General features: G+C 34.7%; 1 protein-coding gene across 16 annotated transcripts in view; it reads left to right on the top strand.

Moving 5' to 3' along the window:
* Positions 1-22,500, top strand: part of FOXP2 (forkhead box P2) — a 436,541-nt gene that overhangs the window by 406,713 nt on the left and 7,328 nt on the right. For 12 of the 16 annotated variants that reach the window (XM_068669521.1, XM_068669506.1, XM_068669513.1 and 9 more), the window contains 2 exons: positions 129-198; positions 1,034-1,197. In XM_068669521.1, the coding sequence (XP_068525622.1) occupies positions 129-198; positions 1,034-1,197 (234 nt within the window). Of the gene's footprint in view, positions 1-128; positions 199-1,033; positions 1,198-12,210; positions 12,274-17,889; positions 19,047-22,500 lie in introns of those variants that run through there. The other 4 variants (XM_068669517.1, XM_068669518.1, XR_011092014.1 and 1 more) reach the window with 4 other exon arrangements.

The raw sequence follows: 22,500 nt of genomic DNA on the forward strand, positions 1-22,500 counted from the left end.
CTCCAACTTCATTTCATTTTTCCTTTTCAAACTCTGGTCCTCTGAGCTGAAACATCAGTCCATTAACCCAGTGAGCCAGCCAGGATGTCTGCCTGTTTTTTAAACTTTGAAAAATCGTTTATTTTCAGAAGCCCAACGTTAGTGAAAAACATACCCACCAGCTTAGGCTATGGAGCAGCTCTTAATGCAAGCTTGCAGGTAAAAAAAATAAAAAAAATAATTCACACATTTATTATGTTATTACATGTGAAGTATTTTATTTATTGTTATATTATTGTATAGAGTAGCTTATATTTATGTTTATGTGAACATTATGGTCATCCTAAATAGTTGGGTTTATCACCCAAGTAAGTTGTATTACCTAGCACTGCAAGAAGTACTTGTTCTTATTCATGCTACTTTTGATGTGAAGAAGCAAGAAGGACACCCTGTGGCAAAATCTGGAACACTCAGTTTTGCCGCAAATGTTAGATTGATAGAAGCTCTTGCAAATGCATGTGGATATGCATTAATATTTATCCAAGCTGTCATAAATGATTTCACATCACAGTGTTGGGGAACATGGTGCTCATGGCAAAAACTTTAAAGTTTAATTATAATATATAATTTTTATGCAGAAGAGGCAAATGTCAGGACTTTTTTATTTTGAGTTAAGTTCTGGTCATTTTTTAAAGTATAGCAGCTGCCTGCATTATAAAGGAGCCATACATTGTGTGGAAGGGCATAGGGGTTAAGTGTAGTTTTAAGTCAAAAAATGATGTAAAACTAAGAAGTACTAAGAATATCGGGACATGGAATAATAATGGAAAATAATGAAACGTATGTAAGAGAAATAGTAAACCAGAAATAGAGAGGCTGTTATAGCCTGAATGTGGGGGGGAAAAAAAAAAAAGAAAATGAACAAAGTCCTTCTGACCATCTCTACAACTACCCAAAATGCTTTGTGTGTGTACATTTGTATGTGTATGAACATTTACAAGTGGTTTGTATGTGTGAAGACTGAGCATTTTATTTTTATTCTTCATTTCGCTAGGCTGCACTGGCAGAGAGTAGTTTACCATTGCTTAGTAACCCAGGATTGATAAATAACGCATCCAGTGGCTTACTGCAGGCAGTCCATGAAGATCTCAATGGTTCGCTGGATCACATTGACAGTAATGGAAATAGCAGTCCGGGCTGCTCTCCTCAGCCTCACATGTAAGTGCAGTTAGCATACTTTCAAGAAAAAAATGCCTTAGTCTAAGAACCAATATTACTCGAAAGTGCTTTGAAACATAGGTAAGTGAAACACCTGGAACTATATATTTGAAACATATTTATATTTGTATTAAAACATTTAAATAGATACGTCTTCATTTACTGTGTAGTGATTGGTTTTAAGCTTTTTTTCTTCAAACCTCTTCAACTTACTTGCAAGCGCTGAAAGTAGAACGTGCATGTTGGCATTAGTTGTAATTTTAACTGAGTCTCTAAACCATTTATGAACTGTAGTGGAGATATTGCCCATTTACATAAACCGTAAAATGCAAAGTTTAACTGTTGCCCACAGTTTACATAGAAGCCAGTAAAGTGTAACTTTTTGCCTGTCTTATAAATCAGCGTAATTACATATTCAAGTTTAATTACTGGTGCGTCTGTATTGGCAAGGTTTATATGTTATATTTTATGCAAGACTACGATTCCTATTAATATTTAGCAGCTAACTATATCATTAATTACTCTAAAATCTTTCCCCTACCATCTTTTTAATGGAGCTGAGAGAGTGGAAGTATTAAAAATTGATGTATTGTGGATTTCAGAAATGTGTCTGAAGCTTTAGAAATGCCTGGCCTTAATCAGTGGTGTCAAATGTGGCAGTTTCTTGTTTACTAAATAGTAAAACATGTATCTTGGAGGTATTGTTTCCCAGGTTATTTATATAATAATTAGCAGTGTGATATCTAAGTAGACTTAGTTTTAAGTTTACTGTAGGATGATTTTTAATGTGTATATACAATTATGGTTGTAGTGTTTTCTGTATTTAAAGTAGATGATCCAATTTACCTTTTTTAAATTCAATTTTCTCTGTCACATTTTGAATGTTAATTTTAATTTCTGGAGTGGGATATTTAGCAGTAATGGTAATTGAGACCAAATTCTCTTTTTACTTATGCTCTGGTGTGTGGAGAATCCATTTGGATCTGACCTTTTTTAGGGGAAATGTATTACAGAGTTTTTCTTATGTTTGGCATGTTAATATATCTATGATCAAATAGAAATGTTTATTGTCATGCATTTAATTGTTTTATTGCACATTTATTCTACTTGCCTTTGAAAATAATACACTGTGAACATGAATGTATTTTATCATGTTCCAAACCATTACTTTTTCAAAATGGAAAAATTTGTCTTTTGGAAGTGTCTTTAGATGTATTAAATAATACAAAAGAAGTAATAAAACTTGAAGTAGAAAGAACATGAATATATGCTCTTGAGAGTAACACTACTCTAAAACAAGTAAAGTGAGCAATCAGACAAAAGTTTTTATATCCCATGCTTTATGCTATCAACCATGCAGTGGGTAGCTTGAGGCCTTTTACTTTTAGCAGTTCTCCTGAGTATGCTAATGCTCTCTTCCTGTATAAAATGCCATGACAATAAAACTTTAAAGAGCAAACAAGAGTTAGATCATGTGTGTTAAAAACAGCTACTTTACAGGAAAGAATGACACTTGTTATCAAAGTTGTTTTGTAAGTGTTTGGCAGAGATGTTTACATATCCTGTGTACTGTCTGGCATTCAGCTGGATAAACTGAGATGTCTGTGCATATGATTATGTAGATATGGCTACATTTATAGCTGTGTTTATAGCTACATATTGTAGCAATTCTTGCCTATAAAAACAAACAAAACCCTTGAGTTACACCCCAACTTGAGCTTTAGCCTTCCTCTCTCATTTCTATACGTTGTTTGCAAAAACTGGCCATTTCAGGACTTTTTGTGGTTACTGTTTTGAAACTGTCTACATGTTGCTTAGTTCTTGATTGAAGTAACAGAGTGTAAATGTGCCAAGATACCACTGGAGAAAGAGGTTATGCTTTTTCAAGCCTTACACCAAATATAGTGCAAGATTACTGGTCTTCTATGAGGCTGTGAACTGTCAACCAAAAGATGCATACTCTGTCTGGTGTGCTACTCACTTGCTAAATGTTTGCCTTTACAATACTTAAAGAGCATGGAAATATGAATATGAGAGAATATGAAAAAGAGAATGCGGTCTGCAAGGAATTCTGAAAAGTCATGGAAGGGAGAGGCAGGAGGCAGAGGAGCGAGAAAAAAAGAGACCTCTTCCTGCTTCCGTGATCATGTTTTGCAGTGCCCCCTGTTTTTGCTAAGGTACCGTTACTTAAAATGGGAAAATAACATAGGGAAAGCACAACAGAAATAAAATAAATAGGGAATGTAGCAAAAAATGGAGAGATCTTAGACTTTACATTTCCTACACAGATTACATAATCCTGATTTAATCTTGAAATCAAAAATAGTTAATACTAGTGAATAATAGTGAAAATAACTTGTATTTTGCTGCCACAAGTAGCCACTTGTATACTCCCCAAACGGTTCTCCCAGGAAGTCTTTCTGTTTTGCTGCTGGAGCAGTGTTCTTGGTGGTGATAATTAGTGCATTCACCTATAAAGCAGGTGGCTCTATTAGTCTCCAGGTAGGTTTAACCTGTATCTACTGATTCCCAGGAAAGCATACTAGTTGTAACACCAGGAATATGTCTTATATGGAATATGCCTTTTATGGAATATGCCAGTTACTGTCTGCCATGTTGCCAGGAATGATAGAGATGGTATTAGGGGAAGAGGCAATAGGATGTGGTGCAATTTAGGGATCAGAGCATTTATCTGGGAAAGAGCAGGGTCTAGATTCTAGATCAAGATCCCAGGGTTTGGTATTAGACCATCAGCAAGAAATACAAAGAGTCCCAGTAGCAGAGTGAAAGCCAAGTACCTATGTAAGTTATACATAATAGTTGTTAGAATTGAATTCTATATTGAATATTGAATTTAGTTTTATCAGATAAATATATAAAAGTGGAAATTTCTTATTTTGGTATGTTTATATTTTTAGTGTGTTAAATTAAATTTGTTTTTTTAGTGTGATAAATTAAATTTGGTATACATAATAAAAATTGCATTTGCATGTTCAGTAGTCAGTATATTTGCGCTTTAAACACGAGAACAAATCAAAGAGATTTTCTATTACTGTGTAATACCTTAGCTACTTGCGGTCAGAAAGAGAAGAAAGTTGTTCCAATCTTTGGATTTGGACCTGGTTCTTCATATTTGATTTTCAAACTCAGTGTAGTGAGAGCAATTACAGTAATCAACTTACCCATCTGTGTTTGGATGTCTAACATAGGTGGGTGAATTTGCTTACTTAGAAAATAGTCCCTGATAATTGACTAGAGAAAAACAGTAGGAATATAAATTCAACTAAATGTTAACATTCAAATGGTTAAGTGTAGTGAATCCCACAGTGTATTTAGGGCAGTGGCACTTTAAAAGCTTTCCAGTTCTTGCCTTTGTTAATGATATATGATCTGCTCTACTTCTTATATTTCTTGAACGCTTAAATACTGAGGTAACTTTTAGGTGATCAGTATAACTATGGCTTGGTAGCTAGAATATCTTGTGGGTCAATGTAAAGCATCAGAAATGTTATGCTGCATGCTTCCCAGTTTCTATTTCTAGTTTGATGAAAGATAATTCCATGATCCCATATGCAGCATATTACTGGTGGGATCTCAAATCCTAGATTTAATTTCTGTGTTTCAAAAGAAGTCAAAGTTCTGTCTGTGATTATTCTTCAAATCCAGTTTCTGGTAGGTTGATGTGGACATCAAGTGCTCCATTCTTCACTGAGGGATCAATCTTCAATGAAGAAATGCTTTGCTTATTGTGGACATGTACTGTTCAAAATTCCAATTTCCTCTAATAGCAATTGTCAACAATCAGTGCTGAACAATTTTTCTTTTTATTGAAATCAATATTTAAGACTCTGTGTCTTCATTTTTTTTAAAGCAATTGGCATGGACCAGAGTTATAGGGCACTACCAGAGCACTTAAGCATCTGTTATCCATCTGTTCATGTTTTGGCAAATGCATCACGTGGAATTCCTTTTTACTTAACTATATAAATTTGGTGGAAAAAAAAAAAATGTAAACTGCTGATGGCAGGAAAAAAAATAGTTATCAGAAAACATGGGAAGTCGTAGACTGAAAAAAATGTAGTCTCAACATAGGAAACAATAAGGTGGTTATGCCATTCTGTTACAATTCACTGCAGCTCATTTAATAAGAGGAATTAACGAAGGAGAGAGGGACGTTAAATATCCTGGTGAGGTTTTGTGGAATAACGCTGTTGTCATGTTTTTCGTGCTGCTCATGCTGTATGAGAGCGTAGACTAATGACAATGCATCTATCTCATATATTCTTAATTGAATTATAAAAATAATCTAGTTCTTAACAGCAAATCCAGAATCCTGAAGGTAATGGATTTCATTTTATTTCTAGAATTATAATTGTTGGTTGCTTTTTTAAAAGTACAATGAAAAGCAAAAGTCTTGAAAAAATCACTTGGCAAAATGAGTTCATATAACCTCATCTTATATGATTGTATTATGTTACTGAGTGAGCTCTGTAAGACTGGAAATATTTGAAGCCAAATGTCAGTACACACATACATCCCATGATCTTTAAAGCTGTTTTTAGAAAATGTTATGTCAGGTTCTTGTGAGAAAGAATAAATAAATCATCCAAATAAACAAGAGTAATAGTCAATCTGAGATGAATGAGAAAAATGAATTTATCCCGTGTCATCCTTCATCTTCAATTCTGTCTCTGAAGAGATGAGTTCCAGCCATCTGTGGTTTCAGTCACCTTTTCTTTTTTATTCTGCTGTCATTCCCAACCTTTCTCCTTTACCTTTTCCACTCCTGCCCTGACCAGATCATTTTTCTTTGCAGTTCTATCTGCATAATCATCAAACTTGTTATTTTTATTCAAACTTTTTTATCATTAAATTTTATTCCCAGAGGCAAATATGGTTATTCTACTCTAAGATCATTTACTTTTGAGGTCCTTCAGTTTGAAAGCATTCCATTGTCAGGTTGTTCCCATATCTGATTATTCCAGTCCCCTACTGTTAAGCTTTCACACCACTTACAGTAGGTTACCTATCATTCCAGTTTTAATCCCTTTCATTCCCTTGTTTCTTTAACTTCATAATGTTCTAGTCCTCTGTCTTTCCTTCTTTCTTGTCTTTTTTTTTTTTGGGGGGGGGAAGTGGGGGGGATGGAGAGGGGAGAAAGGAGCGGTGTCGTTACATTGTCCCATTTCATGATCTCTTTGCATTTACTTTGGAGGTTTGTTATGTTCTAGGAAACCAGTATGATCCAAATCTCTTCTTCATTGTATAAGACTTGACTTACATAAGAAGTAGAGGAAAATAAACTCTCAAAACACATCAGTTAACAGGAATATAAGCATTATTAAATAGGTGAGAAGCATGTAATTGAGCCAACGAATGTAGCAGCGATTGCAGTGTTTCTGAGTATCCTTGTTCATCAAAAAGGCTTCGCTTAATCACATGACATTTCACAACCTGCTTAATTACACACATTTTTTATTTATTTATAAATCTTAAGGAAGATAATGGACAAAGACTTTGCAACAACTGATTTTTTTTTTTTATTTTTTTAAGTGGAAAGAGTAAGAGCTAAGAAGCATAGGATCATAAAGGTTACAGCTTTTGTCCCAGTGAAAGAAGTTCCATTATGAGAATAAGCAGTGGAATAATTTTGGCTTTGCCTAGCACTATAAAGCAAGTGAAAGTGACAGACAAGTCCAGCAACTTTCTCATATTGTTTTCTTACCTTTTTTTTTAATCTTTACTGATTTTATAGATCATAAGACAGTGAACTCCTGAGTTGTCTGTGCCTCCTGTTATTTGTACAGAGCCAATTGTATGTAGGTCCTAATGGAAAAATAAGTAAAGATATTCTGATTAATAGGAATATTTTTCATAATTCCAATTGACATAGCTTTTCACATGAACATTTTCATAAATATTTATATTCTCCTATTTTTTGGTTTTGCATTAATTTACTTTTCAATCAATTTTTCCTCTACATTTTGCTTTGGTTCATCAATTCTCTTATCTTTCAAGACTGATGTTCCAGTCCTTTATCATTTCCTCTTTAGCTTCTTAAATGTTACATGTCTTACTTTGGATCAGTAGTTGCTATTTCTTCTTTATATTATTCCAACCCCAATTGTTGCGCTTTTGCAGTTCATTCCCAATGCTCTTGACAAAAAGATCACTCCAGAGATACAGTGCCTTCAGCTGAAAAGTGTCAGATCCCCAAAGCTTGGTTTGTAGAAGTTTCTAGGTTCCTGTGGGGTTTCACAGACTCTTCTTGGAAGCTGTATTGCTGAAAACTTTGTGGCCCTGCTGTCATGAATTTTCAGTGCGTGGAGGGACAAGGTATTTATGCTTTTCACATAACAAGTATGTATAAGAAAAGGCTGTATCTTAAATATTGCTACAGATGTTAATGTTTGAAGCTGTACAGTTGTGCACCTAAATCTGTCACTGATATGGTTGTGAACTTAAATTTAGTTCATAAGAAATTTCCACTGAAGTACAACACAAAAGCTGAGATGGTATTGCCATTAACAGTGTATTTCTAAAACCGTGTGCATAGTTTTCAATTTTATCCACTTTGCATTTGGATTTAGAATAACTGCAATAAGCCAAATTTTTTAAAAGTAGACCCTCTAAATAATTTTTTTGGTACATGTCCAAAATGTGTCGTTACACTTAAGTATCATGTAAACAGCCAAATAAAAACATACAATTATAGCCAATTGGGAATGTCTATACCAGTAGTTTGATAGGGTTTTATATAATGATCCATACATTCAAGCAGAGATTCACTGAAAAATCTAGGACATCATGCTGGGTAAGGATTATTATTTGACAATTATTTAGTCCTTAGCATTTGTAGAAAACTCTTAAGATCTTTAAGACTAAAATTTTTAATACAATCTTTTTTTTTTTTTTTAAGAGTTTATAGAAAGACCATCTCAGTGTGAAATCCCCTGTGTAGAGCCCATTAAAATAATCAAATCTCAAGATAACTAAGGGTATGATTATACCTAGTAAAGTCCATATACAAAATCAGTATTCACAGTGTCCTGGCAAAGATCAGTTGGGAAAATGTGATTTTGGCATCTAACAGCAGTCTGAGATTTAAAACACTGCTGGGAATGCATATGTATAACACTAACCCTTATACAATTTCTCAGAGGGTTATAGTTGTAGTATTCTTCAGGCCTTCCAATTGTTTTCTCCAACTAAATAGCAATATTTAATGTATTTCTTAAATTAGGCCAAACAAACCCAGTAGTATTCCTCCTTTACACAGACTTATCAAGTTCATTTGTTCCACTGTATCTATTAATAGCAGTTTAATGATGTTACACAGCCTTTGTATGATCATTGCCTCTCACTAACCCTTTTCAAAGACATCCGTAAGCTTGTGGTTGAGATGAATAAGGGGAAATGTTTCTTTGATGCAGTATTATGTTATGATAATAGTACTCTTAGTAATTAGGGGCTTCCCCCAACTTTTTTATTCATTCCCTATATCCCCCCCTTCTCTTGTTTCCTTGCAAATTTGGCATTATCAGTCAACACAGCTGAAAAATATTCTCTGAACTTTTATCTTCTCCTGTTCTAAGAAAACAGGAAATAAGACTCATGTTGTGTGCAACCATGTCATACAACTTCTTCCTAAATTTATGGTAGTTCATCTCAAATCTGAAAGCCATTACAGAACTTCATTCCTTTCATGGTAAGCCATATTTCGATTTCCAAATATATTCTCATTTAGTTTTACTGGTATATGTTCTATCTTATATAGTCTTTCTCACTCTTGCTGTTTATTTAAGTGTGTTATAGTGAGCACACTGAGCTTTGAGTCTTCATTTTGGTAGGCCATGCAGGCTTTTTCTGATACGGTAGGCTTTTCGTTCTCGTTATCTTTCTGCGGGCTGTTTGGTAAAACTACTGTTTGGATTTATTTTCATATACAGGTGGTAACTGAGTTGTATGAAGTATTCCAGACATAGTTGCATATAATGTTTCTTCTTCCTGTCTTTATAGGGAAAAACATTTTAGCTAAAGTTAGCTTGACTATTGTAGCTTATTTTTACAGTACAATATTAAAAGATAGGGTGGGGATGCTGTTGTGGTAAGGTCTGTACAAAGGCAAAACAAAAAGGATTTTCAAATCCCTGCTCCATCTCTTGCAGTCTTCAGGTAGTAATTGAATTGTTTAATTTTTGAAAAACATCTTCAGATACAGTTTGAATAGAAGCTGTATATTACTTACACTGCTCTTATACCACTATCCTCATTTCAAATAGCATCTTGCTTTGTTTAGAGAAGTCTGACACAATGCCAGTTGGCATTAGACTGACCTTTTGGTTTCATGTACTTATAGTGAAACCATGACTGGTAACAGTGAAATTGCCTTCAGATGAGCACCCATCAAGTAGTGTTTGGTCTGTTACTATGAAGGTTGTTTTGTTCTTGTTGTCATTAAAGAAATTGTTGTTTTTCTATCCACCTGGACTTGCTAGAAATACAATTAAAAATATAATTTTATTTTGCAATTAGATATTTATAGATGTAGTAATGAACAATGTATTGCACTGTATATACTACTTTAGGCTGGAACGTACTCCTCTGTGAGGCAGAATTCTGCATTAAGCATAGGCCAAACTAAGCACAGGTAAGAGGGAGGATATATTAATATAGGCCCCTTGATAACTTGGGTATCTCCTAATCAGCTTGGTTTGCAGGCAGAATTTATTTGTGTTTTCCTGCTGAGGCCATGTGGATATAACGTATTCATCAGATGTGTTGCTCTTCATATCCAAATCTTAAATTTGTAATTGCATAAAAATGGGAGGTATGATTAGTATTCACGTGTTGTTAGAAATGTGGTGAAATGCTCTGGAAAAAAAAAATAAAATAAGCTTGAAGCATTACACGTAAGAACAATCACTAGTGTAGTTATGAGGTGGTGATGACTGGTATAGCAGTCATTCTTAAGTGAAGACTCTTAAAACTGTAGCTGATGACCAGCTGAATGTATGATGATAAAGGTATGTGGTTATGAAAGCATACTTAAAAGGAATGTTGTGTGTAAAAGTAATCTCTACCCTCCACCCAGTTCCTTTGATAAGACCACAAAGGGACCTCTGTGGACAATGAACATCAAAAAAGGCACAATAGATACATTAAAAACAAAATCAAAAACACCCAAACAAAAATAACCAACCTTGGGAATAAAAATAATCAATGAAAACTCATTTCTTATAATCAGGGTGACCAGTCAGTGTAGATCCTGATTCTCACATGACTCTAAAAGGATATAGATAGACTGTCAGAAGAAGGCTGTAACAGTGGCAAATCTCAGCAGAGACATGGGGGCAAGTGACGCATCAGGCTCTTAAGATGATGTCTTGGCCACATCATCTTGATTCTTATTTGTGTTCTCAGCCTAGCTTTGTTCTTCAAGAAATGATGAGACCAGTGGGCAATCCATGCCATCTATCTGTATACTATTCTCCCCACTCCTTGGCTGTGCTAATTTAGTAGAGAGATTGGCCTTTGCTGAAGACCAAGGAGGAACTATAAATAGGTTTATTAGTTGAGAAGAGAGAAACTGAATGGGGAAATAAGTCTTCAGAAAGCTGTTGTAGGAAAGATGGGAATGAACTTTTCTGTTAGGAGTAGGGCAAGAAGTAATTGATTAACATTTCAGCAAGGAAGATGCAGGCTAGCCACCAGAAAAAGAAATATAAACCTTTCTGACTGTAGGATAGAGAAGTGCTAATATACATACTAGCACAGGGAGACTGATACTATAAGCTTCTGAGAATAAATCAGAGAAGTATCTGTGAGAAGTGTTTTAGGTATAAATGATTCTGTTTTGGGCTACAGGAAGGGAATGAAAAGACAACATGACCTCTTGAGGTCTTCCAATCTTTTATTTTATTTTTATGATATATGTGAAAAGTAAGTTTTTTTTCAGGTATGCCATTTCTTAGTAGAGGCTGTCTGAGACTGACTGAGTCCATTTACTTTGTAATTTGGAAGAGCTGTCATAGTTAAGTATCCTTAAGCATTCCTAGTTTTAAGATTGAATGAACCTTGGCCTTACAGAAAAATATATAGTGAGCATAAGATTGAACTAACGTGAGAAATGTCAGCTAGGGCAGTGAAGACAGTCCTACACAGGTAAGTTGGACCCATTTGTCCCTGCTGAGTGTGACATGCAGATGTACTTGTTAAATGCTGTCATAAGTTATTTTACAAAAAGCAAAAAGCTGAAAAAAAAAAAGCTGAAGAGATGGCCATTCTCCAGAGTTGTCCTGGAAGGCAAAGCTAGTTTCAGTTCAAGTCGTAGCTCTTAAACACTGAAGGAAACAAAAAATCTTCAAGAAACTTAATATATGAGAAGAAATCATTCTGGTAACGCCCCGCTGAAAGAATTATCATCAAGCATACCTGTGAATTAAGATTTTTGATGAACACTGTCCATAAAGTAAATGGTACCGGGCCTAGATACAAGTGTAATGCTACTTAATCCCTTGTTGTTGCTTCATAACAAAGGTTTCAGGTTGCACTGTGGAAAAACATTGTTTAGCTTATAAAAACCCACAAAAATGTGTTGGAAGTTTTATATAGGCTATATGTATATTAAGATCGTTTTATATATATATATATATAAAGTACAGTTCAAATTCTTTTCATGATTAACTGAATAGCCCTCCAGATTTTGCACAGAGAACACTTGCCTGCTCTAATCTGTGAATAACAGATATTTAGTTGTTGCTGGTAAAAATTGTATCCTTTACATAAAAACTTAAAACTTCACAGCCATTAGATACTACAGAACATGGCAGATATGTAACCTCTTTTCTTACAATTTGTTACAATTCGTTGTTTTCAAGCCTGCTCTTTTTGGATTGTTGTTCAACTCCCCAAAAATTCAAACACTCACATTTCTAATATATCATCATTTTCCTTTCAATTTTATCTTAAAATTTTCTATGTTCTTTCTTCCTAATCCTTTTCTTTGTTTAGCATGTTAACTTTTGACGTTTGAACCGCATGCAGTGGAGTTCTTGAAAGACATTAGAGGCCTGTGCCTTAAGGTAAATTCTAGTCAAGTTTCTACTTTTTGTGGTTCTATTGCAGAGAAGATGCATTTATTTAGGCACCAAAAGAAGCAAGCTAAAGTCAAAGCTGAGAATTTTGGTCACAGTCATTAGAATCAGAAAGTATATATTAATGTCATCTTCTTAATCAGACCTTGATTCCTAAATATTCTGATCCAGAAAGGGCTAATTGTGCATGAGTTTTGAGTTGCATTTGAAATTGAAAGAAAATATATTGCTAATATCAGTTTTCCAGTAAGATCCTCTCTTTCACTGCAGGAAAAGCAAAGATTTCATATGATTATTTTTTTAATTAGCATTCATAGCTGATAATATATCTGTGCAGATCAGGTATCCCTATTGGGATACCTGGCATACCATAAACCTTGGCATTTTCTTGTCAAGTTTAAATATATATGTTATTTTATTTTTATTTTCATTATTTTTAAAGACCTAATTAATTTATTATCAATTTAATTAACAATTTTTAATCAGTTATCTTTGTTGTTGTTGTTGTCAGCTTTTTTTTTTTTCCCTTAAAGGAAAGTTGTCATGTGGAAATCAACAAATCTATCAGTTACTTAAGTTCTTTATTCTATACAAATTTATTTTTACAATGCTAATTTTTTAAAGGAAGTGTGAGGTCATTTGAGGCTTTGCTTTTCAACTTTTTTTCAAATCTGATTCATTGTTATAAAGCTGAAATTCTTCAAAAGCTTGTTTTACGTTTGCCTTTTCACTCTCATTGGCCACCAATATTTTTCTTTAATTTTGCTTAGAAACCACAAATTTTATGTCTCTAATTTAAGTGAACCAGTATGCGTTTTAATGTGGTTGTGCAGAACCAAACTGATAGAGAAAGATGTGCCAGAACACTATCTACAACCATTTTAGGAACAAATTTATCTGTGTGTTTTGTAGATAAGCAGTACAAAATTGCCCCTGAGTTGGGACGTGCTATGATATAGAAAGGAAAAAGGAGAAGTTTGCTTATAATCTCTGTGAATTAATGGCCGGTTTGTTTCTGTGGTATGAGGGTCAGTATCTGTTAGAATATTTTCCTATAGAGTAATGGTAAATGGCATGTCAGAATTCTTAAATGCTTATATATTTTAATTCTATTAAATAATATTGTCCCAATGAGTTGTATAACTTACTGAGGATTCTGATTTTTTTTTGTTTTAGTGGTAGCCTTGTGCTTTTTTTTTATCATGAGAAGAAATTAGTAGTGAGATAACTGTAGTGATAAAGTGATAATGAAAGATGCCATATTAAATCAGTTGACCCTTAATTGTGTGTAAGGATAAAGTGTGAACATTTGCTTTTATTCTGTATTTTACCTATTTCTATATTTCTAATATATCACTTTAACTCATGTTTCCAAGCTGTTGATTTTTCTGTGTTGATTTTAGTGGCAGATAAGTCAAATCATCTCAAAGCACTCTTATTTAATGTTTCCTTCTACAGAAATGTATACCATGCCATAGGTCGCTTTTGTTGTTCTTTCTTGCTTTTGAGATGATTAATATCTAAGAGGTAATCAACTACCTTGAAATATACTAGTTGAAGTATGCTACCTGGTATAACTATATAAACATGTTTCATTCAGTACTTAAAGAGGATTTGTAAAAAAGATGGAGAGTGACTCTGACCAATCAGATAATGACAGGACAAGGGGGAATGGTTTTAATTAAAAGGGGAAATTTAGATTAGAGGTTCGGAGGAAATTTTTCACTCAGAGGGTGGAACAGGTTGCCCAGAGAGGTTGTGGATGCCCCATCCCTGGAGGTGTTCAAGACCAGGTTAGATGAGTAATCTGGTCTAATGTGCCATCTATGACGGGGGTTGGAACTAGATGATCTTTGAGGTCCCTTCCAACTCGAGCTGTTCTATGACATACTGGCTTTGGACTTCTTCAGAAGAGGTGTCACTGAAGAATTCCTAGCAACACATTTCCTGAGCACTTACAGTAAATAGATACATATAGGTAGTATATTTTTAATTGTATTTGTCAACAATAGATTGATCTGCCATGGATTGTCTACTTTCTTAGTTTTCTCGCAGTTACTTTTAGCTATGACTGATACATTATTTTGTTACTTCTGTTTATTCTTTTATATTAATAATTATATTAAAAGCATAAATCAAATGTAGGATCTTAGAGAATTCTCACTGTTAACTTACTTCCATGTGAAATAATCTTTTGTTCTACTTTTATCTTTTTATTATTGGCAGAATTTTACCTCTAATTTTAGTAAGAGTTAGATTTTTGAGGTATCTCATGGGAATTTGCTAGTAAAAATATATCAATCAGATCTACTTGTTTATTGTTGTATTGCACTCAGAACCCTCAAAGGGCAAGTAGAATTAGTGGCCTTATATATACTTGTTATTCCACCTCATTTGTCTGGAAGAAAAATACGTGTTTCAAAATGTGTGTCACCTTTGGTTATTCCTTCTTCTCCACAAGCATTCTGTCAGATGCATTGTATGTTTCACTTACATCTGGTGTGAGTAAACTTCACAAGTGAAATCTTGGCCCTAATGAAGTCAAGGGGAATTTTGCTGTTGACTTAAATGAGATCTGGATTTCATTCCAAGAAATCGTTTGTCTTCATATCTGTGGCTTTTTCTCATTTCTTATTCCACCTTCAGTCACTCCTAATCTCCATCTGATATTTCTTGTGACTGCTTACAGCCACACTTCTCAATTTTAGTTCATTAAAATCTTTTTCTCCAAATAAAAAGCTCTCAGATCTGCAATCTTTGTATAAATTTTAAAATATCTTACGAAGTCTTAGCAAAACTGCTAAAGTTGAAATCTGGAAACTTTTTGTCTGTAGCATATGAGCAAGAAGATATTTTCTTGGTTGTGGCAGAACTAAATGGCAATGTCTTCTTAGCCAGTAAGTTTCTAGGTTTTTTGTTGTTGTTGTTACTTTATTTTTTTTTCCTGTAATAGAAGTGTAATATCTTAATATTTTCTGCTCTTTATGTTCCAGTGAAATCGAAAAGGTACAGGTAAAATAAACCTTTTCTTTGTGGGTTTTTGTTATTGTCTTCTTAATTGTTTTTACCTCCATTTCAGACACTATATTTCTTGTAGCATATTCTTCTCTTTAAAATAGTACCATGTGGTCACTTCACATTTCCAGATAAACGAGTATCTTCCTGCTATCCTCCTCCCTCTGATATCTGAGATGCATAAGTATTCAGGGAAACTTCTCTGCTATATTCATGCTAGATCTTCACTAATTAGTAATTTTTTTTGCCTTTTACTCTGGCCTTCCATTTGCCACTCCTGGGTAGCATATGATTTTCTTTATTTCTTCTGGAATATAAGAATATGCTGGGACCTAACATGTTAACAGCTTTATTAATGTTATAGAGGATGGACTGTTCTCTCATCAAATTTGCAGATAATATAAATTGGGGGGAACAAAGGATATGTGTAAGGATAGGATAGCAATTCATAGGAAATGGATGAGTTGAAGGACTTGGCCAAGAGAAACTTCAGGAAATGCTAAGCCCTGCACTCAGAAAGGAAGATTCCCTAGTGATGGACACTGGGGTTGTCTGACTGGGGAGCAGCTCTGATAAGGACCTGGGGATGTTGGCAAAGAGCAAGCTGAGCGTGAATCAGTATAGATACCTAGTAGCTGAAAGATCAGCACCATCCTGGGATGTATTAAGAGCAGTAGAGAGCTAAGAGACTGAGGAAAATGATTATCTTCCCCTGCTCAGCACTCATTAGACCACATCTGGAATACTGTCCCTAGTTTTGGTACCTCAGATGTGGGGAAAAAAATACATAATAGAACTCAAATGTCTTAATACCACCAAGGTAGTTGGTACCGGCAGCACTTGCTCAATGAGATGCTGAGGGAGCTGGCCTTGACCAGCCTGGAGAAAAGACAGCTTTGGGGTGGACCTGATTATCAGTACCTACTGGGAAATTAGCAAGAGGATGGAGCCAGGCTCATTACTGTGGTGCATGATGGTAGGCTGAGAGACATAGGCATAAGTTAAAATGAGATATTCAGACTGGGTGTAAAGAGAACTCTTTCCTCACAAGAATGGTCAGTCAGTCATTAAGGTGATTGCCAGAGATATTGTATAGTCTCCAGCCTATCCTTGGAAGTTTTCAAGACCCAAATGGGCAAAGCTGTGAGCAAACTGGTGTTGACCAAAAAGATGTGTCTTTGGCAGGAGGTTAACACAGAGATAATTCTGATGCTCCTTCTGACCTAAATTATCCTGTGATCTTAAAGTGAGTATATCTTCATAAAGACACACACACACACAGACTGAGCAGAAGCAACCAATCTTATTATCAACCAAGCTCAAAGAGAAAGATTCTTTGGGTTTTGTGTTACAGACACCAGTAGAGTCATATCAGGTGCTTATTGAAGAGATGGATGTTACAAATGTCAGCAACAACTGAGTGTACATCTTAGAGGTACAGAAAAAAAAGAAAAGTTGTGTGTACAGGACCAGTTTTGTGCAGATGGTAATGATGGGGGTTGATCTTTTCCTTTCCCTAACAGGACTTACCAGCCTTTTATTTTAAAATAATAGAGGGGGAAGCATGAAGAACTGTAGATTATGTTAGGCATTGGTGAAATTTTATCAGTCGGTATAAATTAGGTAGGAAAGCAGGTCTTTATTTGTACAAGTTTTAAAGACAGTAATAGATTTATCCAAACTCATTCTTACTTGCTCCTACACCTTGATGTGCCAGAGGCACCTTGTGACCATAGATCATTAATTCTGTCTTATGTTGTCTCTCCAGTGATGAACTAAAAACGACAAACTTTAGTGGCATAACTAGTTATTCCAATGCACTTATCTGCTGTAAAAGTCTGCAGTCGTGCCTGCCATGCTGCCAGCTATGGCCATTGCCCCTCTTTTCCATCTTAATACCAAGTCAGTTCAACTTCAAATTCCCCCATGGTAGACTTGAATTTCTTAGTAATGAATAAGATAATAGATATGGAAAGAAGTATATTTTGAAGGTATTTAGCTTCCAGTAGTTTCCAGTATATTGTATCTTTGCTTCAACCTTAGTGAAGTGAGGAAGTGCACCCACATCTGCCAGACAGGGAGACATGACAATAGGACCATCCTCCCTTTCTTACTTGAAGCTAGGGATTAGTATATAAGCATTATTTTACGTATTTATATAATAGCACTTCAGTGTTTCAGTATATGCGATAAATACATAGAGGAAGTGATTCCTGATGTTCAAGGAAAAATAATAATGGATTCTGTGACAGCTGTAGCATTACTGAACTTGTATTTAATAAAACATCTAATATGTTTTTTTCCTTTTTCAATATTTGGATTAGTATCTCCCTAAATGGTTGTACATAAGCACGACAATAAACAGCTCACTTCTTAAGAAAAATAATAAACTTTTTATAATAGCATGAAATTGTAGAGACATGTATTGAATAGAAGTAGATATGTTGAAAATACTGTAGGATTTTAGGATTTGTCTCCTTTTGCCTGTTGAAGCAAAATATAAGAAAATATAAGAAAAATATAATTCAAATTCAGAAACAGTTGGTTTTTTTGATTTTTTTTTTTTTTTAAACTGCTACAGGGTATTCTGCGGACCTAGAGATGGTACTAGGAAGATGAGATGCAGCTTTCTCTGAGGAAATGCTAGTCCAGATCTTCTAGGGAAAACAACTGTTCTGTTTTTTTTTTGTTTGTTTGTTTGTTTACTACATCTGTAATATAGTGGTTATTTCCCAAATAATATTTGGTGGTTTTTGTTTAAGAAAAGTCTATAAAGATAGCTTTAAAAAAAATAGTGATCTGAAAGAGAAGTTAAATAAGCCTGTGAGAGACTTGAAGACATGATCTAATTTATTGTCCTTTATGCTATTGCATACCAGAGAAACTCCCTGGTGTTACTGGCTGCCTAAGTCACTATAGCAATACAAAAAACCTCCATTTGCAACATAATTAAAAGTAAGTAAAATAAATCACCCTTTAACGATTTTAGACTGATTATTGCAACCCTTCCATGGAATAGGAAATGTACTGAAATATCTTCAAAAATTACATCACTTGCTACAGAACATGGTATATGGCTACAAAGCTCACACGTAGACCAATTGAGCTAGTTAACTTTTCTCTCTCAACATCTACTACCTCTTCAATACAAAGCCAAGGACAAAGTCTTTTCAATGCCTGTCGTTTCATTGACTTAAGTGTCTGAGAGACTGCATCTGTCTTGATCTTCCTATAGTACTTTCCTTTAAAAGATTCTAGCATAACATTAACGATTTTGGGTTGTCAACGGTGTTCAGAAGACCCAGAGATAACCTGTAGAATTTGTTCCACTGAGAAGTCTGAAGCGGTTGTAGTACTCACTTCCCTGGCTGCTTTCAGGATGAAACGCTGAACCCCTTTCCCTTTCATACACATGAACAGTAAAATAATTGTTTTCCATTCCACAGAATGGGATGAAAGAAATACAAGGAAAATAAAATTGTTATCTCTATTTTGGTAGATTGCTCGGATTTGCTGTGGTAACTCAGTACTGATTGTTACAAAAGGCATTTTCTGATTTTGTATTTCTTCCAATGGAAAGCTGTGTTTTCTGTTCAAAGCCTGGAATAAGAACATGGATTTCTACTACTCTAGTCCAACCTTGTTTATTGTACTCATTTGTATTTTGCTGCCCTGTGTTCTCACTGCTGTTTTGCTGGTGTTTGTTTCCCCTTGCATTAAAACTGATGTGATGTGAAACCTCTGTAGAAAACATGCTATCCATAATTGAAAATATTGTATCAAGTATCTTCTTGTTGACACCAGTTCAACTCAATTTAATTAAGAAATCATGTTCTTGGTTATAGGATCTGGTTGTTTTCTTGTCAGCAACAGCATGCGTTATAACATCTAAAAGTTGAATGTAACACTTGTTTTGTTGCTATTGCCTAGATTTTAGCAGGATTTTAGTAGCTATAACACTGTACAAGTTCTCCCAAGGCAAGATTAGGTTAATCTTGTTCAAAATTCAAAAGACACTTATCACATGACTCATTGTGGGCTTTAGGAATTTGGCTTGGTCTCTAAATATTTGGGAGTTACTTTATACAATCCTTCTTAGAAGATATTTATCCGTCAGCTTCCTGTTATCTTTTTCCTTTGAAGCCTGAAAGCCCTTCTCTGGCAGTCTACAGATAGTCTTGGTGAGACCCTTGTAAGTGTCCAGCAACTGTTACCTGTCTCTTGGCACCTGGCAGTTGTTCCAGTTAAATGCTGTAAATTATAGTGTCCTTAAGGATATAGTATGCGTCTCAGAACATGAGAACTGAAGTTGTGGTTTGCCAGTTTCAAAACGGGAGAGCAGAAATCTGTGTAAAGCTGTAAAGCATGCTGAAAGCCTTAATGGCATGCGCAAGAGCGAATGTCTGAGGCAGTGACGAAGACAGAGGGACATCACATTCTTTGAATTATGGGTGAGGAAGATGTATTCTGAAGCTCTGCAACTTATTGGAATCTTTTTTTTAATACTTAAAAAGATCTGTCACAGAGTTCAGTTTTGAAAGTGCTGGGGTACAAAAATTTGTCTTATAACAGTAGATTCACCAATTTTAAAGGAGGTGACCTATGGAAATGACTCTGCTCATTTATTTATGTCTTCATCAAAAAGCTTTTTGAAATAATTTAGAATCACCATACTTTTCTGTTATTGCTATGGACATCTCTTCTCTTGTTATGCAGTATTGTAAATCTTGAACTCTGGTGAAGATACAGGTTGTTGGCACTTGTTTAATACAAGACATCTATTCTGATGAAGCCTTTCCAATATGACATAGTAATAATACATTGCTAAGTGATTACCTTATCATCCCTTTATCATACAGAAGAGATAGCAAGGACTGAACTCAATTGCTCAATGTGTCTAACCTGTTCATAAAGGCCCCTAAGGATGGGGACTCCAAGGCTCCCCAGGCAACCAGTGCTTCGCTGTCTGTGCTAATTTCTAACTCCGACATTTGATTTGTGCTTGCTATAGCCTAAGACATCCTTTTTTTTTTTCTTTTTTAGCCTGTCTTCATAGAACAGTATGTTCTAAACCTCTACCTGGATTTTCTCCAGTTTGACATCTCATTGTCTTCACTGATGTCCTTGCATTATATAAAGTTTTTTTAAGATCATCTTCTGTGTCCTCTAGGTCATTAATAAATATGCTGGCTAGTTCTGAACCAAAGATTGGGTCATCAAAGAACCATACTCATCTTAGAACACAAATTCCAGTTATGTAGTAGTTTTCATCAGACGTCTGTAAGCTATGATCTGTTGACTATTTGAATAGCACAGTTATTAATGAAAAGACACAATGCATAAATACTTCTTCAGAATTTGTTTAAATACTCAGCACTTCACATGGGAATATACAATAGTATACTGTTCTAATTGTTTAATAGATGGGTGGCACAATTTTGCAGATAAAAATATTTTAATATGTATCTATTTAAGAACAGATATGTTCATATTAGTTGCATAATACAAAATACCAATCCTAATATTCTGCTCTTTATGCATGATAAATATCTTGGAACTGAAAGTCTTTGAGATAAGAACATATTGAGCAATTTATAAAATTGGGTGTTCAGATCACATTTTGAATATGGTAAAACAACAACAAACAAACCAGCCAGGCCTTTTTTGGTTTTCATGGGTATTTTGTATAGTTGCTTCCTCCTTAGAGCATACATAAAATATTAGACATGGAAGATCCATTACATCTCTATCCAACATGCCTTAACTTTGCCCCATCTTTGATTTCAAAAAAAACAAATTCTAAAGTTGAGCTTCAAGAGCCTATATGTTTTTATTTGTGGTTATACTTCCAGAAAGACACGTTTGTATGGCAATGTTTTCAGGAAGCTGTGCTCTTTAAGGTGCTGGTAGAAAAGCCTATGGTTTTGTTTGTTTTGAATGGATGAGTGGAGTGCTTGATTTTAGTCTTGATTTACTGTTGATCTGCATGAAAGCATAGTTGAATAAATGAACATTTTTATGTCCTCATCAGTCTTCTAAGCTATTAATTCCACATATTGATCATCAAAATAATCTTTGAACTGTCCATACAAAAATAAAAATAAAAAACGTCCTTAACACTCAAATTACATCACAAGAGAAACTAGTATCTTAACCTGTAATATGTTTTAATGGACATTTCTTGTTATCCTCCCTGTTTGCACAGTGGCTGCACTCCAACCCAAGAAATGTAATAAATACATCTGGGACAGCATACTAACAGAACTGAACTAATTTGGTAAAAAATAAAAAATTAAAAAAATTAAATCTGGTCAGATTTATTTTTTTTAAATGCACAAAGGAAAACATATCAATGAAGGAATGTGCTCAATATACCAATGTGCAACATTCAGTGAGTAGGGAGCTACATGGGGGACAGAATATTGCAATAATACTGTTTACAATATGTGATGAATATGATATTATATCATGATTAAAAATGTTGAAAACTTCTATCAAAAACTTTGTCACAATTGTGAAGAAAAAATATGAAATTTGAAGCTTAAATGGAGTTCTGAAGTTCTCTTCAGCACTTATAAATATTTGAGAAAAGGTACAAAAAAAAAAAAATTAATCAAAAGTCCCTAAATTTTGAAGGCACATAGTTATGTGCAATGCCATAAAAAAGGATGAATTTTTCTCTTTATTCCAGAAGACACTTTTCAAATGCTTTTCAGTGATAAAAAATCACAGCTAAATGTCTCTGTTCCCTTGCAACCTGTCTTCCAAACAAACAAGAACAAAGCTTAGCTGACTGAAACACCTTGTTGCCTGTGGGTCCTAATAGGTGAATAGGTGTATTCAAATTTGTTACCTTCTATGCTGAGGTAGATACTGCATGACTTTAGCTTCCTATAGGATGTTCTAAGCCTCGGGTGTCTGCTGGAAACATCGCAATAGCGAGACGTTAAAGATTAGTCTTAGTTTCCATTTCTACTTCCTTATGGCAGGGTAGACTTTGCAAGGAAAATCAAGCAGCATATCTTATTCCTCATTATTGTGAAGAGCAGTTACTGTGTAGTAGCATGGTGGGTACTGACTCAGATAGTAATCCAGTATTGTCTTGCATTCTACCTATAAGGATGTTATGTTATGGCTGACTGATAAATATTTGTTCAGTACATGTTGTATACTCCACCATTGAGGCTGAACC

The sequence above is a fragment of the Anas acuta genome, chromosome 1 (assembly GCF_963932015.1).
Source record: "Anas acuta chromosome 1, bAnaAcu1.1, whole genome shotgun sequence".
In the NCBI taxonomy this organism is placed as follows: Eukaryota; Metazoa; Chordata; class Aves; order Anseriformes; family Anatidae; genus Anas; species Anas acuta.